General features: G+C 35.8%; 4 protein-coding genes and 1 non-coding gene across 6 annotated transcripts; all 5 read right to left on the bottom strand.

The window, feature by feature from the left end:
• Positions 1-119: 119 nt before the first annotated feature.
• Positions 120-3,151, bottom strand: LOC105172926 (fructose-bisphosphate aldolase 1, chloroplastic). The gene is made up of 6 exons (XM_011094544.3): positions 2,902-3,151; positions 2,253-2,522; positions 1,984-2,093; positions 1,790-1,880; positions 1,200-1,469; positions 120-614 (listed from the first exon to the last, which is right to left on the bottom strand). Exons 1-6 carry the CDS (start codon positions 3,073-3,075, stop codon positions 336-338), a joined length of 1,194 nt encoding a protein of 397 aa, XP_011092846.1. The 5' UTR covers positions 3,076-3,151; the 3' UTR covers positions 120-335.
• A 696-nt stretch (positions 3,152-3,847) lies between these two features.
• Positions 3,848-6,261, bottom strand: LOC105172925 (uncharacterized). Of its 2 annotated transcripts, none has more exons than XM_011094543.3 (2): positions 6,102-6,261; positions 3,848-4,895 (listed from the first exon to the last, which is right to left on the bottom strand). In XM_011094543.3, exon 2 carries the CDS (start codon positions 4,891-4,893, stop codon positions 4,171-4,173), a length of 723 nt encoding a protein of 240 aa, XP_011092845.1. In that variant the 5' UTR covers positions 4,894-4,895; positions 6,102-6,261; the 3' UTR covers positions 3,848-4,170. The 2 variants fall into 2 exon arrangements, with proteins under 2 accessions (XP_011092845.1, XP_020552890.1); XM_020697231.2 differs by having other exon boundaries at positions 3,848-4,929; positions 6,102-6,255.
• A 53-nt stretch (positions 6,262-6,314) lies between these two features.
• TRNAE-CUC (transfer RNA glutamic acid (anticodon CUC)) lies at positions 6,315-6,387 on the bottom strand. Its single transcript has one exon. It is a non-coding gene; the product is annotated as a tRNA-Glu (tRNA).
• Positions 6,388-6,787: 400 nt separating this feature from the next.
• On the bottom strand, positions 6,788-11,040 carry LOC105172924 (uncharacterized). Its single transcript, XM_011094542.3, has 4 exons — positions 10,880-11,040; positions 8,792-9,036; positions 8,285-8,377; positions 6,788-7,555 (listed from the first exon to the last, which is right to left on the bottom strand). Exons 2-4 carry the CDS (start codon positions 8,962-8,964, stop codon positions 7,024-7,026), a joined length of 798 nt encoding a protein of 265 aa, XP_011092844.1. The 5' UTR covers positions 8,965-9,036; positions 10,880-11,040; the 3' UTR covers positions 6,788-7,023.
• A 2,333-nt stretch (positions 11,041-13,373) lies between these two features.
• Positions 13,374-16,079, bottom strand: LOC105172923 (cytochrome P450 84A1-like). The gene is made up of 2 exons (XM_011094541.3): positions 15,104-16,079; positions 13,374-14,104 (listed from the first exon to the last, which is right to left on the bottom strand). Exons 1-2 carry the CDS (start codon positions 16,040-16,042, stop codon positions 13,481-13,483), a joined length of 1,563 nt encoding a protein of 520 aa, XP_011092843.1. The 5' UTR covers positions 16,043-16,079; the 3' UTR covers positions 13,374-13,480.
• Positions 16,080-19,329: the final 3,250 nt, after the last annotated feature.

Below are 19,329 nucleotides of genomic sequence, written 5' to 3' on the forward strand. Positions count from 1 at the left end.
TATTTAATAATGTCCTCAGTTGCAACTAGTCTTGACCTATGTTGTATCCTAAGTAGCCAATAAGAACTTTTGGCTCTCTTACGCTGCTGATTATTAGACAGTTGTCAACACAGAGAAAATGTACTCAAACCACCAAGTATGGAAAAATTTATATACCATGCTGTTCTGATACAAACACACTAACTATTTCTCATCAGCATTAGGCTTATTAAGAGGTTAAGAAAAGCACATGTAATCAACGAAAACAGTCTCAATTGCTATAAGCGTACAAAAGCTTATCACACTTCTGCTCCATCTATAAACTGTTTTTCCTTTGGTAGTACAATGTAATAAGCCTAGTAGCTGTAGCCCTTGACGAACATTCCCTTCTTGGCTTCCTCGGATTCTCCCTCAGCTGTGTATTTTCCAAGCTGAGCCAGAGAGTTGGCCTTGGCTCGGACAAGCAAAGTCTCCTGGGCAGCCTTCACATTCTCTGGAAGCCCGCCCCATGTCTTCAGGCATGTGTTCTGGAGAGCCCTGGCGTACGAGAATGAAACGTGCCATGGGTTGGGAGCTTGGTTCATGGCGTTCAAGTTCAAGGTAGCTTCAACCTCGGATTGCCCACCAGACAAGAACTGCAGAAAACATCAAGGCAGTGTTGGTATACCTGTTAGTTTACCTAGAAAAAACTCTAAAAATTTCACAATATGTTACAAAGCATGTCTCATGGATCATTCTATGTCCTGGGGAGTCTGAGCGAGTCTAAGTTCCTGTGGGTCTGTTACATAAATGATTGTGATTGTACTAAAACTTCAAGTAGACTGACCTCCTAAGAACGACCCATCTCAAAAGCAACCAGGCCTATTTCACTGGAAAATGAATCATGTTATTCTATCCACAATTGATTTAAGACTAAAACCTCACTTCAGCCGCTGGCTCATCAATTTCGCAAATCAAGATTGATTTTAAAACTTGACTTTAATGACTCCATAAGCTTGAAAATAGCAATCAAGTTCAAGAAATACCAACTTGACTTGAAAATCCCAATCTATCTCAACATGTTAACACTTAAAACAAACTCAAACATTATTTAAATGCAGTAAAAGTGCTCAAACCAAGCATGGACTCTGGTTGTTCTATTGATTCGATTCAACAGCACCCCTTCCAAAATCATGATATATATACAGTATAAACGAAAAGTAGAGAGATTGGATACTTGCCATGATTCCAGGGACAGCTGGGGGAATTCTCCTTTGGAGGAGCTTGAGGGTGTAGTCAGCAACCTGCTCAGGTGTGGCCTTGTCCTTGCTTTCGGCACCAGGAGTCACCATGCTGGGCTTGAGGAGAATACCTTCGAACATCACATTGTTCTCAGCCAAGTAGAAGAACACTTCAGCCCAAACTTTTTGAGCAACCTCAAAAGTCCTGTCAATGCCATGATCACCATCTAACAGGATCTCTGGCTCCACAATCGGGACCAATCCATTGTCCTAAACACCACCAAAACAATGAGAAGTAATTAGACTAGTTAATCCAAGATCCTTGGACTCTGTTTAGATCACGGATTTTGGTAAGGAAAGGAAAAACGAAATTTCTCCACTTATGCTGTATTTGCTCTCGAATTTACTTTTCCCTTCTCCATCACCTTTACACCAAATAGAGTGTTAATGTACAGAACTCATATTTATCATTTCTCTCATTTTCCATAGCTGATTTTATACTAAATTCATTTGATTTTCGTCCAAGTTATTGACTTATCTATACACTAGTATGAGAAATCTTCATTAAAGCTGAATGATCGATATTATACCTGAGAAATGGCAGCATAGCGAGCCAGGCCCCAGGCAGCCTCCTTCACGGCCAATGCAGAAGGACCATTGGGAATGCTGACAACGGTACGCCTGAATCACGGAAAAGATGAGAACTTACATATTTCTTAAAACTTGAATCATTACACCAACTATTCATCAGCTCTTGCTTATTACAGTAGAGAAATTTTCTTACCATTTGGCAAAACGGGCACCCTGTTGGTAGTAAGCAGCAGAGCGGGAAGCAAGGCCGTCAAGACCTTGACACCAGGACTCATCATTTGAACCAGCTAAGGGAACCAAACCCTGCATCAGCCCAATCCGTCTTTTATACACAATCAACCATAAACTATATAATTCAGTCTGAATCTTCTTTTACAAAATAATATTGCATCTCTAATTCTATTTAACACACACATATCACATAGCATAAAATTCAAGCGATATATATATATTTTTCGTAACCTTGTCGACTTTGATGCCAGGGACAATCTTCTGCTCGACAAGGACATCCACCATCTTCTTGCCATCGGTGGTGGATTGGTAGAGAGTCTCCTCAAAGAGGATGGCGCCAGAGATGTACTGACCAAGGCCGGGGGCGGTCACAAGGAGGGTGCGGTAGGCTTGGCGGTTAGCCTCTGTGTTTTCCAGCCCAATGGACGCCAGACGCTTCCCGCAGGTCGCATTTGATTCATCCATCGCAAGGATTCCCCGCCCTGGTGATGCAATGGTTTTCTAGACCAACATAACAATACCACATTGTTACACTATAATCCTGTCTAGACATACCATTAAAACAAAAAAAAAAGGAGTTGGTTTTATAAAATTTTATTGTATATCCTATGCTCATATTTTACATTATAGTATTCTAAAGGATCAAATGATCAGGAAACTTTGTAATGCAAAACATGGTTTTGAACAGTTCTTGACTTCTTGTCTTCATCAAGGCATCATCAGCAGTTTATGCTACGGTTAGATTTCTACATGCAGACCTATAGTTTTACTTGATTCAAAACAAATATTGTACACCAATTCTAAGTATGTACTAATACAAAATACGTGCAGAATTCAGTAATTAACTCCATTCATAAAATCTGCAATATTTATTATTTACCGCGGTCTTGACGAGCTCATCAGCGTAGGAGGCACGGACAGTGAGAGAAGATGGGGCAGCATTGGGGTGGCTGCGGACGGCAGCGGCGGAGGGCTGCCGGAGAAGGGTTTGGCCCTTAACAAACTCAGACTTGTCAAGAACAGGAGATGACTTGAGGAGTGATGCTGAGGCCATTGTGCTTTTCCAGTTAAGTTTTGAGTGTCTTAGCACAAAATCTTATCCCCCTCTTACTCTCTTTGCCACACACTTTCACTCACGCACCCCAATTTATAATATGCATGTACAGTATGTGCACATAGTGTTAAAAGATGTGCAGCTTGAGGCTGTCATGAGTGGACCAATGAGGACTTGCTACGTGGACGAGATGATTTGTCTGACTTGGAGGGTGCAGAAGTGGTTGAAATAGATGGGATTATTCCCACCTCGTAAAAAGGAATTTGGAGAAATAAATTCGGGAAAACCCTTTGATATTTTTTAACACACTGTTTGGACTTTGGGGAGAGAGATTCTTCCTACTGGAAAGGGAAACCGGAAACGTGAGGTTGTGATCTTTCCTGATGCGGTTGTGACTCTGATTGAGTGTTAATGGTCATTATTTAGTCTCAGGATACGGTGAGCAGTGTATCAACCGTAGGCTGTGCCACGTCAGATGTGATTACATCACCAAGATCATACTAGCTTCGTGATCACCTTTTGGGTCGATTTATGGCCCAAATTTGATTATGATTCCAAGACGCATATACATATATATACATAGTTTTGGGCTTGTGATTGGGACTCGCGTATGAAAAGATTCATCCCCAGCCATTGGATTAGACAAGCACGCTAATTCCATTTGGACTTGATTGTGATCAAATTGGTGTTGGTAAATACGGCCCAATACACCGGACATCCCAAGAACAAGAAGACAAGCATAAACAGCTGCTTATTAGTGCAACATAGAAGATCAAGCCACCAACAAATTGTTGCTTTATACATCATTCCAACACAAATCTTGTAATTTAGGACATAAGTTTTCCTCAAAAGATTCTATTTAAAGAAAAAAATAATTATCTGCTGAGACTAGTATCACTGGAAAAGAAATATACAGCATGCTCAAAGATGATAAAATGATGGAAAGATTCTGCAAATATGAAAACATAAAACTAACAGACACAAAGCCCAGGCATTTAAGCTACTCTTGAGCTATGAGATATTAGGACTCGACAAATAGTCAGCGAGAAGTCGGACTCGACAAATAGTCAGCGAGAAGTCGGACTCGACAAATAGTCAGCGAGAAGTCGGACTCAATGAGAGGTCTGCTATCCCGGAAATCAGATCATCAAGTGACTCATCATCATTCAAGCCTTTCCATGCTTTAGACTGATCAGAAACTGAAGTCGTTGGCTCAGACGAACTCTGTTCAAGAGCCTTATGCAACCGTTTAGTAAGGTCGTCGTCATCCTCAGAAGGAATGTTTAAATCCCATACCTTGAATATGTCTTCAGTAGATAGATCCAATTGGAGTTCTTGAACAAACAGATCCTCCTTGGTATCAGAAGTTCCCAGGTTTCTAAAACTTTCATTGTATGAAGGAAGGAAAACATCTTCCATCTTATGTCTGGACCAGAAATCATCAGTTTCCTCATGAATTGACTGATCACCGTTGCTTGGTTCTGCTTCCTCGTTACTGGCTGTAGTGCTGATGTCTGGTTTACTTGAATTATTTATATCGTCTGTTAACTCGATAGAAGAAGAAGTCTCCATTTTTGGCTGTTCAGAAAACTCATCTTCGTCATGGGCTGATGAGTCGTGTTGAACACTGAGAGTTTCCAATAATGCCTCTTTCATAGAATCCCAGTCATTGTCTAATACTTCAGGATCTTTGGTCAGACAAGAATCTGCCCAGGCAACATCTTCGGCTGAAAGCATTTCCCCATCCTGCTCAGACTTGATAGAACTGATACCCAATGAAGAAACAAAGCCTTCTGTCACATCATCATCAACAGCCATGGCTACAACACCAAGATGGAAAATAAGTTTTAGTCCCTGTTGAGTGTTAGATTTCGGAAAATCTTGTCAGAGACCACAAAATATTCGTCACAGATGTACATGAGATCAAGCATTTGATTTAAAACTTAAAGCCTGGAAAGACAAGTTTCCTATTCTGATAAATTAGATGCCAATAAAAGGACCGGTTAAGAATCTTAAGTTCAACTCTCGCAAAGGTACAATTAATGTTCCCCAATACATAGATTCTAGATTATTTCTGAGCAGACAAGGGCATGTGAAATCTTAGAGGTCTTTGTATACATAAAATCAACTCCATTGAGTAACTCACAAGCCCGAAGTTACTGTCCTCAATACCATACACTGAGCAAACCCTGAAGTATGAGACAAGCACAGTTCCCTTTCCATAAATTGTCCACATGAGTTTTCATTGTATATCAATTTGCTCAACACTCAAGAAATTTCATCAAGGCAGGGTATGAATTGAATGAATGAGGATCACTTAGGTGCCAATGTGATATAAGGACAAGTGCCAGCCCAGTTCCCTTTTACAACACATTAATGCATCTTCCCGTAATCCTTTCACTATTACCTCAACATCGGTTTCTTTTTAGACCAAAGCTGAAACGCATTTAGCATGCACTTTAGATAGTTCCCATAGATTCACCCAACGCTTTCACCGCAAGCTTTTGAAACATGAATCAAATAAGCATAACTGCTTGCTTTTCTGGAAGCAGACATATAGAGATAGGTGATCGCCTCCCCTCACAAATTCAAACACATGATACAATCTTTTTAGGACTTCTTCAATGCATAAGAAATTTACACTTTTCAGGCACTAATTAAGCACCTGGCGAGCATAACAGCAGGGTGAGATCACCAAATTAAGCATTTTTATATGTATTGAAAACAATAAGGGTTAGCGTTCCCGTATGAAATCCCTTGGTAAAGACTCAACATCGCAGCCTGTTATTCACCAATAACTGAAAAATCTCTTGATCTACAAATAAAATATTCATAATAAAAACATAGGTATAGTCGACAGGGTACTACAGTGATTGCAAAACTAGTGTAGATTTTTCACCTGTCAATACAAAGGTATGTGCATATAGGGCTTTCTTCAGCCAGCATTACGTGATAGATCAATCAAAATATCAACGCAGTTACAAAGATCAAATAGACTTCATTCGCAGTGAAATAAAATAACATACCTTCTGGTTCTTTAGCCTACCAACAAGCAACCAGTGAGATCGCATAAGAGAACTAGAAGGATCGCTCTGAGAAAATTTAAGATAGAAAAGATGTACCTTAAATTGAAAACTAGGGCTTGTGGGAAGAAATTAAAATTATAGGTATAAGTGTTCAAAAGTAAGGTTGCAACACGACGACGTACTAAGTAAAGAAGAGGAGACAGAAAAATAGAATTCCGTTGCCGGGACTCGAACCCGGGTCTCTCGGGTGAGAGCCGAGTATCCTAACCATCTAGACTACAACGGAATTGATGACATCTATTGCATGGAAATAGAATCTTATATTTTGTGAATATACGATCTTCAAAAGAATGTTTTGATGATTATTTATACTTTTCTTTTTTAAAGAAAGAGCAGAATAAATATTTGCACCTAACGCAAGAAAAGTCAGTGAAAATTTAACTTTTTAGATAATAATAATTGTAATCTTCTTAATTTTGAGATATGAGGTAATTGATGTCTATTCACATTGAAAAAAATAACATGTAAAGAGGCAAAGTAGCAAGGATGGGCAATGGTGCTTTCACCTTCGGCCTCAATGCGACTAAGAATTTTACCCACTAGAAAAACCAACTCCATGAGCTGATTTAAACTAGAAGCATATCTGCCCTGTTTTCACTGGATAAACGGAAAAGAATTCAAGCTGCTTATATCACAAACAACAAACATCAAGTTCTAATAACTAATGAAAACCATCGCAAACATGTCTTCTCATTACATTCATGCCATCTGAACTAGTACCAGTGCCTGAGAACAAAAATGTAGAGTATGACTAAGTTCAATCACAAAGTATTAAGAAGTGCAACAACATCAACCTCACTTCAGAGGGCACCGAGAAAAGGTATTAAGGTTATTTGTCAACCCGTAAGGCACAATTCATACTCTAGTATCTTCTTGCAAAGCGGTCCATGACCCTCCCAGAAGGGCATTGAAACGCAAGGTGGCCCCTTCCTCCACAGTTGTGGCAAACGGTCATTGAAATACAGTCCCTACTTATATGCCCTATCTGCTGACAGTTTCTACATACAATATCCTGGAAACCACCTCCACGAACTCCACTATTTCTGTCTTCAAGCACATTGGCCTTTGGGCAGTCTCTAGACACATGCCCAGATATATTGCACAAGTTGCACACAGGCTCATTTTGACAATCACGTGCCAGATGACCTGTTTTTCTACAGTTCTTGCAGGCCCTCTCGTTGGTACATTCAGCTGCAATGTGGCCTTGCTTGAAGCAGTTGTTGCACAGCCTCAGATCACCAGAAAGCACTGGAGGAGCTGTGCAGTCTCTGGCACGGTGTCCTGCCTTCCCACAGGTGTGGCAGATGCCCTCATTTGGACAATTTCCGGCCATGTGGCCAGGTTCTCGACAGTTCCAACAAAGAGATTTGGTGGAGCATTCTGATGCAATATGCCTGATTCACATTTTCAAAGGAAAAAAGCAAACATGAAAAATACAAGCGGACAATGGGAAGTCTCTCAGAGGCCAGGTTAATAAAGATGAATGCAACTGATGAATGCGTAATATAAAGTTGCAGCTAATGAGAAGTACTCCTAATAGCTAAAAAATGATGGAGCAATTCAAACAAAATCTAATGAAGAAGTAGATACATGGCTCAAGAACGCATGCATTCATCTAATCAAATAAAAATATGGATTGCTCCCCATTGCTTGTCACAGATCATGCGTATAGAATCTTGAGATAAAAGTCATGTCACATGGCAATAGTCATGCACAACTTGCCGGTCCCTTATTTTTACAGCATTCCTAGTCCTAACAGTGTTGTTAATCAATAATCCACCACATATTATAGTGTCAAAACTTAAGCAGGAAACAAATAATTTCAGTAAGAGGCAAAAGCCCTCCCAACATGCTGTGTAGACTGCAGGTAATATTACTGTAATGTATTAGAGTAATTTCAATAAAATAACTAATATTTGACAAATTCAGGGAAAAACACAGATTACATGGATATTGATGTCATATTTAGTAAGAAAAATCACAAACCACATCATGGTGATTGGAGACTGGTTAATGTAACTCAAATTACTTAACCTTACTCAGGTTTCCAGGAAACATATGGCTTATTCAGGGTGAGAACATGATTGAAATTATCAACTTAAATCTATATTTCAGATACTTACCCAGGAAGGCCACAATTGTGGCAAATGGCAACATTTGGGCATTCTCTTGCAAAATGACCTGGCCTTTTACAGTTCTTGCACAAACTGTTTTGACTGCAGAAGAACAGACCAGAACGTTTATGATCTCAGTAAGAAGTCTTCCTGGTAAAGTAAAATTTTAGAAAACAAAACCCACAATGGTACGAGACAGAGAAAGACAACAAAGCAGTAATTAGATTTATATTTCAAGCAGGTTTGCAAAATTTCTGTTCATTTCTTTCCGTTTTCCCGGTTACTTTGGGACGGAACTGAGATACAAGAGAAACCAGCAGAAGGTGACGAACAGTCACACAACCTCTAGGAGCAGAACTACACGGATTCATCATGATCCAAACATGCATGCAGAAGCAGCCAAGAGTTACATCTGATTAGGTTTCAATTTTAAATGATCCCATACATCAGTTGCCTCCTCCTTCCCCATCCAAATATGTAATAGTGAACAAAAGACACAAGCATGTTAAAAAGAACCTGAAGCCCCGTCTCGAATCCCGACTATATGGTGCATCACGATAGGAATAGCGCTGAGCATGCATCTTACGATCCATTGGGCTCCTGCTCCTGCTCCTGCTACTGCTCCTGCTCCTGCCCCTGCCCCTGCCCCTGCTCCTGCTTCTGCTCCGGCTCCTGTTGTCTAAGCTCATTTTCAAAACTATCCCAATCAACAAACCACCACTTAAGTACAAAATATCAACACCACAGCTGCTGCCTCCTCCCTGTCCACCACAACCACACACCCAATACCAAGTCAATGAATCCCATGAAATCTTACTTTATCCTTGATTGAACACTACTGCCACACTAGTATTACTTTTTTCAACAAACGATGCCACCATACATCAACTTCAGAATTGGAAGTCAGCACCCATTGAATTCTCTGATGTAAAAGTGTACTGTGTAGTAACATCCTTGGTATTGCAAATATCTCATATCGTATTAACACGGATCTAACAACTAATAAGATAAATGCTTAAACACATCAGCCACCCATTTCTGTTTACTTTTATTTTATTCCCTGTTACTCTTCCGCTTTTTTCCTTTTGTTGTGGGGGGATGAAGGAGAAGAATAAAAGAGGAGGGGGGAAAAGGAAACAATTGCTCTCAGGAGATTGGCATGAGGAATAGAGGAACCAAATCATTAAGAAATCTGTTGCATAATGAGAGTACCCCTTCCCCTTGCCTTCATTCTTCCAACATACAAAAGTCATCATGCTTCCTTTTTCCTACCAATTTCCATCCATTCTACCCAAACCACATACTGCTTTCAGCTCCACACCACCATGACCTCCACCTCACCCCCACCCCTGGCACCCTTCCAGAAAAGAATAAGGTACATCAGAGTGTCATATGGTTATTCGCTCAAATGGAGATCAGGCTGTTAAAGCTGTAGCCTGTATGGGGTTGATTGAATGGTTCAATAGCAGCACTCTTCAACAGTTACACAATCTTCACATAGATAATAACAACATAAACAGTTTTCCAATGTTCACTTGGTCAATGACATATTACCAAAAAACTCTAACAAAGAGAACCATATAAATGTCATAACACAGTAAAAGGACAAGTGACTGCAAGAAAATAAATCGAATCAGAAGTGATGGGTGTTAGCATGGAATGTAGAATAAGAAAAGTAGTGTGTATTTGAGGAGGAGAACCCCAATTTTAATACGAAATACCGAAAATGCCATTAATGAAGGGTATTTTCAGCATTACAAAAATGGATCCGCGCATTAGACTTCACGGGTCGGATAGTCCACAATTATGACCCGAATGCTTACAGAAGACCCCGATACATGGATAGCCATCCGATCGAGGGCGCCCATATCCCAGATGCCTACACGTGGCCCAAACAATAGTAGCCACCTGGGCCCTATAAATACCCTGCCGCGCTCTTTTAGAGGGAACTGTGTTATTCTTATTTTCGTCCTTTGTTCGCCTAATCGCACATTTTCACCTCGAACACTACTAACTTGAGCGTCGTGGGGTCATTGTCCGGGACGCACCCGACGAGCTTCACGTTCTTATTTTGCTCTCAGGAGCACATCACTCGATCTTGGTAGACTAAGCATCCAGCTGAGAGGTCAACCGTCGAGGTCGCAAAGCTCGAGCAAGATCAGTATTCATAACTCATTAACTCGCATTACAATGTTGTTTATTAACAGAAGTTCATGCTCTCTAGTCCCTTAACAGGTTAGACTATCTCTCAAACTCATCACCATGTCGCAGCTCGTCCAAAATACATGTGAACAGTACAAACTATACAATTCAAGAAAATCCTAGGTCATGAAACCCAAAAATCAACAATCAAACTGGGAAATATTACTAATCACCAAATCAAACCCTAACAAGAAATCCCAAAAATTCATCATAAATCTAACCCCAACAATGCTTCGTGGTAAATTAACCATCACAAGACAAGGCACAAAAAATAACATAAACCACGACATCTAAATCATGCCTAATCGCTAAATCTAAAGCAAGATGTAGACAATAGTCATGTTTAAATGTCTTGAAGATTTACGATACAGACAGAGAGAAAGAGAAAGAGAGAGAGAGAACCTGCTCTGGCTCAAGGCACAGTGAAGCTAAACCGGAGCTGCGGGATGGAGATGCGCAGAGGCGAGGGTAAAGATGATATTCAAGGATATTGTGTAAGAATATTGATTCTTCTAACCTGCCCTTTTTTCCTCTTCATGAGCCCTCTATTTATCTTACTAAGGACATTATCTCATGCTTTTAGAATAAAATGTCTTGCTAACGATATTCGTACCTTACTTTCAAATAAGACCTTTCATCCAAACTTGTCACTAATTTTCTCTTTTGAGCTCATATCATATTTATAAGAGTAAAATTCATATTATATTAATTTTATATTTTTTATTAGTGCGTCACCCTTTTAGTTTTATTAATTATATATTTATAAATATATTTTTTAAATTTATTTTTACGAGCAAGTAAAACTAAAACAAAATGAGCTCCAAGTATTTTAGAATTTTGAAGATAAAAAGAGCTTGATAAAAGAGTGAAACTATAATTAAAAAAAAAAAACTAAAGGAATTTCTTCCTTCCTTATTAATAGTAGTTGGATCTAATTGAATCTAAGACTCAAATTTAATTAATAAGATCAATGATCTCAAATTTTACTAAATTTAATCAATGGTCTAAATTAAAAATATATATTTATATAATATATATTACATAAAATTTAATAAAAAATTTGTGTATGATATATCTTTATTAATTAAAATATTATTTCGTAAAGGCTTCCTCCCAATGAATTTCTTTTAGATTCTTGTCTCCTTATAAAGTTCAATCAAATATCAAGCAAGTCGTATTTTTATTAGTTTTGTATCGTATTTTGGCTCTACTTCCTTTATAGGCCATACCTTATTCTCTTTTTGACAAGCTCCTCTAATTTGATGTCTTATCTATCCTTTGTCCCCTCCTCACTTTATTTCTAAGATTTTAACAAATTTGTTTAAATGTAACTTAGCCAAACACCCACTAATCAAGACGCCCCAACCAATCATGTATGCGCGCCTTTTTTTCCGGTCAAATTTCGGCAGTGTTGCTGATCCTTACTTGTATTCACCAACAACCAATCCGAAGCGCGGCTCAGTTATGTAAGGCGTGTGTCTCGCCTTTCTTATTATTTATACTTGAAACAAGTATGTTAACCCAGTTTGTTACGTAATTACCACAGCTTTATCAGCAAGCTGTGTCAAATCAAGAGGTGCATTTGTATTTACTCGAAACCTACCTAAACTGCTTCTCCATTCTAAGTGTTTGATTCTTGTGTTACGTGTGTAAAGTGTAGACCATCAAAAGGTATTGTTCACAAGTTCGAAAGAGACGCAATGTGGATTAGGTGAGATTGGGGAAAATCGTATTTCTTATCCAATATGTAACGACTTTTTCGATTCAAATCTATTAATAATTATGAGTTTCATGTATTGCATTATATGGATGAGGAATTTTATCATTTTTATTCATAACCTGATTTTTTCGTCCAATAACAATGAAGAGGTCATGAGACCTTGACTAAAAGTCCTATGACTTATCCGTTAATTATTGGACAGAGAAGTCACGTGAGGATTGAAAATTAAAAAATATTCTAACTTATAAAATGCAATGTAAGAAAATCATATCATGTGAAATTAAATTAAAATAAATTTAATTTATAAAACTAAAAATACCATTTACAATAACATAGAAACCGAAGTTTGGGTTGATCCAGCTATAGACTGACGTGTAAGTGCAAGTTTTTCCTTTTCTTATTTTTCCTTATTTTTATTTTATTTATTTAAATTATTTTTTCTTAAATAAATATAATTGCAAATCAAGTTCCAGGGGCTTCCTAGTCTTTTATTATCAAATACTATTTTTAAATACCCACTTCATTTATTTCAATTTCAAGCCTTGTTTAATTATAATTTTCATAATTAAGTATTTTCTTTATATTAATATTGGATAACTTATAAATTAAGGATAATTACAAAGCCCATCCTTAAAATTTGGTAATTATATGTAAATCTTTATAGTCTTTGCGAAATTATATCTACCCTAACATAGAAAATAGATCTCCCTGTTATTTAAAAAGCCCCGAATTTGATGATGTTAACAAAAAAAAATTGAATGAAAATCTATTTGTATCTCCAATTGACTTAAGAATAGTCAAACAAATCTTTTTATGATCGAACTATCTTTATATATTTTCACATTAATATATGTGAAAAGACATATATATATATATATATCTGTATTCTTATAGGGATAGTTTGATCAAATTAAAAAAATAAATTATGTGAACTGCAATAAGTTAGTATTAAATTAATTGAGAGTATATGAAATTACAAGAATCTAAATAGAGGATAATATAGTTATATAAATAAATAATTTTGGAAAGAAGAATTTCAAAATTTTCGAGTTGGCACTTAAAAATTCGAGAAATTCTGCATAAAGTTGATGTATGATTAAAAAAATAAAAATAAAAATTATACACTACGGATTTTATAAAATTAAGTACACAAATATAGGGGAATATTCTTGCACATACCTATAAGAAATATTCATTCATATTAACATAATATTATCATACCAAATTAATCATTTATGACCACATCACATCCAAAGCATATTTTCCATCTACTTTGGGAGAGTTTAGAACAATGGGAAATTCAGACGATTTTGAGGGATTGCGACAAGTTGGACTGCTCTGGGTGCAGTGAGCCCAAACACATCATTCATATCAAGATCATCACCCTTCATCCCATCAGGCAACTCCCAGTTAAAGCTATGGCAAAGGTGGGCCACAGTCAACTCCAAAGCATACAGCCCCAATTGCATTCCCGGGCAGGACCTCCGACCCGACCCGAATGGAATGTACTCGAAGTTGCTCCCCCTGAAATCGGGCGCCCCACTTTCCAGGAACCTAGAGGGCATGAACGTGTTGGGCTCATCCCAGGCGCCGTGCTCTCGCGCAATCGCCCACGCGTTGATCATCACCCGCGCCTTCGCCGGGATTTTGTAGCCGTCGACGACGGCGTCGGCGGCCGTCTCGTGAAGGAGGAGCGGGATCGGGGGGTGTAGACGTAGCGTCTCTTTGACGACGCATCTGAGGTAGGTGAGTTTTTCGAGATCGGATTCCTGAACTTTTCGGTCGAAGCCGACGACCTCGGCGAGCTCTTGTTGCACTTTCTTTAGGTCTTCCCAGCTGTGCATTAGCTCCGCCATGGCCCATTCGATCGCCGACGCCACAGTTTCGGTCCCGCCAAACATGACGTCCTAAAAGTACATGAAGAAAATGAAAAACTACATGTGAAAAACAAAAAGTATTATTAAGAATTTAATGTACCGTATATCAGTTATCACTATACTTAAAATAATTACAAATTAATACTATCATAATATTGAGTTTTGGATATTGAATTATTTAAAAAATAAACCTTAACTTGAAATGCATGAAAATTGTTTTTGAATGTCTAAAATAAAAATTAAAAAATAAATCAAACTATTCAATACTCCATTCATTCAAATCCATCTATAAAAACCTTGGTTTGAATTTGAATCGTGTAAAGTTAGGCCCAAGAGGCAGTTAGTGTTAATTACGATACACTGTCTCCATACTGTTAATTTCTATATATATAAGAAATTGAGTCAAAATAGCAGATAATCAATTTGGTTTCATCAGTGGCTGGTAAAAGATGTCAATTAACTGACAAGCAAACAACCGAAATTAAATACCATATACAATTATGCACTAAAATCCATCACTTTGAAAATAGTATGTTAATTTCTTTTTAAAGCATAAAATATTAATATTAAAATTTGATTATTTATAATGTGAAACATGTTATGGGAGGAATTATATAAGCCAAAAATATAACCACCACCAATTACTTTCAACACAGATTTTGGTAAAGATCTGATTCCCATACATATATATCATATATATTAGTCACTTTCAAATACATTCTATAAAAAAAGTATCACTTTTATTAGTTTTAATATGTTCAAATTTGTAATTAGGAATTACTTTAAAACCTAAATTTAATTTGAATATGATACATTACACAAAATTAACAAATAATTTTTCCAACAACAATCATATATATATATATGTTAAGGATTTTCTTTTATTGTATAAATTTTAAAAAATATATAATACTTCGAAAACACAAAATATACCCCGCATTAATAATAAAACAACCATTATTATTATTATTATTAAATATTAAATAATAAATCAAAAGAAAGTAATGAAATATAGATTTGTTTTCTCACCATGATGAGGGCCTTGATGTTGTCTCTTGTAATGCTAATATTAGTCGATACGGGATCATTCTTGCTGTTGTCATTTTCATTATAAAATTCCATTAGCTCATCCACCATATCATCTTCGACCTTCGCCCCATCATCTTCTTCATGACTATTCTTGTTGTGTCTCTTCTTTAAATGATCGTCGATGATCTTGTCAATGAATTGATCCAATGATCCACGAGCTTTTTCGAGCCTTTTATGGAAATCTTGGCCGTTGATCCACCTCATCCATGGTAAAAAATCAGCAACATTAAAAGCCCCAAAAAGCTTGGAGAATTCTTGCATAATCTTCACAAACTCCTCTTGCCCTTCTTGTGACATGGACCCGAACGCGGCCCGATAAGTGATGTTTTTAGTCAATCCAAGCACTATTTCCCCTATGTTAACCGGTGATCCAACCCTAGCATCGATAGCTTTAATCAGCGAATCGATTTCTTCTCGGGCCGAAGCCCATGATTCGGCCCGTTTCCGACTGAAAACCTTTGTGACACAAACCTTTCGCATCTGGCGCCAGAAGGGCCCGTAATGAGCAAACGCCATGTCAGCTCTGTCGTAGGTTAAGTAACTGATAGCAATAGTTGCGGGCCGGTTGGAGAACACGTTATCTTGGGCTTGAAGGACCTGTCGGGCCATCTCCGCCGTGGACACAGCCACCATGTGGACGTGACCCATTTTCAGGTGGAATAAACCGCCGTAGGTCTTGGCCAGCTCCGCCAGGCCGCGGTGGGTCAACAGGCTGATCATCCGCATGTTGCCTATCACTGGTAATCCCTTCGGCCCTGGTGGGAAAGGGTTTCTTTTTACCAACTTGTTCAACAAAAGTATGGTGATGAAGAGAAGAAGGAATAGCAATGCTAAGGACATGTTTGGAGATGTTTGGAGATCTTGAAGAATGCTCTCCATGGCTGTCAAGTATTGTTTGGTACACAGAAGTGTCTAAGTGTTGTCTTGTGCCCTATTTATGAAAGCAGTCCGTACGAGGGGAACCTTCCAACTCAGGGTTTTGAAAAATTGAGGGTTTATTTGCATAATCTAGCTGTAATATTTATTACAAGGACAATTAAGGAAAATTGTTTGGTTGAATATGACCAATTATATGCTAAATACAATATATTTGACCTCTGATTACTGTATAATTTTAAAAAAATTATCAATTACATAGACAACTATATTACATTTACTCTGTAATTAGATTAGATTCAGTCAAATATGACTTAATTGAATAATAAAATTTTCAAGAATTACTAACAACTTTTGGTTGGTAAAATATGTATATAGACTAAAATACCCTTAGGTTGCATTTGGACAGGAGTTTGAATTTACGAATTTCAAATTTTTAATAATAAATTTTATTACTTATTTGAATAACTCTAAATTTAACAGATTTCAAAAAATCCTTCAATATTTATTTTAGATTATGTTTTGTTGGGATGAGAATGGATTTCAAATTCTTTCAGATTAAATTATTTGAAATCCTTTAGTGAGATCCATATTCATATCAATCCAGATACACCTTTAAATATTTATTGTCTCCCCCAAAATAGCACTTCTTTTGATTAATTGTCTTTATTGATATTTTTTTTATTTTAAGTGCTTCGATGGTTAATATGAATTAAATATTTTTTATTTTTTATATTGTCCAATTAATCAAGATGCTTAGTTGCATATACACAATTGGACAATGATCAATTTCAAATTTACTATATAAACTACACAATTAATTTGTGAATAATCTTTTTCAAACTTAACTTAGTCGCATAATTATGACGGGAAATTTTAATCTCGATCTATTCAACTGGATTTGAATTAATTATATGACAAATGTAATACACTCATCGTGTAATCGATACACAATTCAAAAAAAGTAACCAACACATGGTAAATACTTGATTTTGTTCAACTAGACCTGATTTGGGTAAAAAAAAAATCAAAATTTTACTTATTTTCAAGAAAAATCATCATATTATGGTACATTTGAATTAGTAAGCCCTAAATTTAAGTCAAGAGAGTCAAGGTTGAATAGATCCCCACAAGATTGTAGGTATTTATCTTACTTTATATAAAATTTAGTATAATTTTAATTTATTATTATTTATAATTATATTTATGTATTGATAATCAGTATATTATTCTATTTATGTAGGTGTTCATGTAGTCATGTAATTCAAGAAAAGAGTCAAGGTCCAATGCATTCCTACTTCTAATCTTTTCTTTATAAGTGAAGACATTTCATACTTAAAAATTCCAACTTTCCATATCTTTAGAGATATATATGAATTCATTCTTTGCTCACCTAACCCTAAAATACCTTATTTAAACAATTAATTGATTATATCAATATTGAATTATATCTTGAAAAGTTATATTAAAATACCTTATTTAAACAATTAATATACCTTATTATTAATTATATATATTGCACTTATTAGGAAGGTTATATTAATATTATATATGGTGTGACAATTTTCCTTTAAAATAAGAAATTAATTGCCTAAATTAAAACATGCATAAATGACAAATTTGGCAGTTCTCTTTTCTTTTTCTATTTTGTAGGGTGAGTGGTCATTAATTGCATTTTGAATATTGAAACTTAAACGGTTACTTACCAAAAGGGGGGAAGTGTGAATTTCCTTTCTTTTTCCCACGAGAGCAACCAAAGAAGTAGCTCACCTCCAATCTGAGTATGGGGTGCCAAATATTTTTGTTGTAAATTAAGGGCAAATAATTGAACTCATAAAACTCGAAACTGATCAATAGTTTTATATTAGAGCCAAATCCAGATACAAACACAAGCGATGCGTGAACAATTAAAAAAATTATAATAAAAATATTAATATATATTAATTATGTATTTTCATAATGTTAATACATAGTATCCAGTAAAATGAAATTAAAAGAATAAAAGGTCAAATATACGTACATATATAATTCGAATAAATATGTGATTCAAGATATATAAATCTAAATATTTAAAAAATATAAAAATTGTTAACGAATATATACAATCTTTTTTCTTTGCCTGAATATCCTCTTACGCACTTCCTAGAAATAAGTTCAATCACATTTGCTAGAGAAAGTGGTTTAATCTCAAAGAGGTGTAACAACATATACTAAAATTAAAGTATTTTCATCTAAATTTCTTTGTCTGTTTCATTCAACAAAAATATACTTATTATTGTAAATTATACTTTTTTTTTATAATATATTATGAAATAAATTTTATGTATTTAAATATGTTATAGATATCAAGTGCTAAATAATTGATATCATATATAATGTATCAAACAATATGGTTTTAGATTTGATGTGATTTAAATTTAGTTGAAGTGATTGGACGTGTGATGATGGGTGGAAAATGGGAGAGTTGGGAAGAGGTTTTGAAGAAGGGTATTTTTGGTAGTTTAATAAATTGGTATGACAACTAACTTGATGTATATTAATTTTCATTTTTGTCCATTATAAATTGTTAAATTTATAAGAAGGGTTGGTGGTGTGGTCTTTGTTCAGCATGTTGTTGGAGACTGAGGATAGAATGTTGCAGGGTTGGAAATGTAGCCCTTTTCCTTTCTGTAATCTTTTTAATGTTTAAATTAGAGTTTTATTGAAATGCTTTTTTATTAATTTTCTGGACATTTCAAAGACTATTTGGGCCTAATAAACCATGTATTCTTTTGGGCCGACCACATACTGGCCCAACAAATTCATATATAAAAAGAAATAAGATAAAGAAGATTCAGATTGCAAAGTCCTTCGCTATCTTTGGTTTCATTTTCTGACAATCTCCAAAATAAAATAAAATATGTTTTTACAATTTGTTCGTGTGCTTTTATATTTTTGAACTTTTTATGTATAATAGATATATACACATTTATATATAAATATAATATAAAAAAATATAATTTGACAATAAACAGTAATTTTTGTTTCTAAAAAATACAACATTAAACATACAATATTTATATGTATACATATTTATATATATATAATATATAAAAAATACATAATTTGACAATAAACAGTGATTTTGTCTCCCAAATCCTAACAATAAACATACACCATTTATTTTAAAGTATTTTAAATTACCTCTAAAAATAAATCTAAACATACAATCAATTTCAGACATACACTTATTTATTTCTATTTTTCTGTCTCTATCTCCAAAACACAAAACAAAACACTTCAACAACAAA

Source organism: Sesamum indicum, linkage group LG10 (assembly GCF_026168435.1).
Source record: "Sesamum indicum cultivar Baizhima isolate 11 linkage group LG10, ASM2616843v1, whole genome shotgun sequence".
Lineage (NCBI taxonomy): Eukaryota > Viridiplantae > Streptophyta > Magnoliopsida > Lamiales > Pedaliaceae > Sesamum > Sesamum indicum.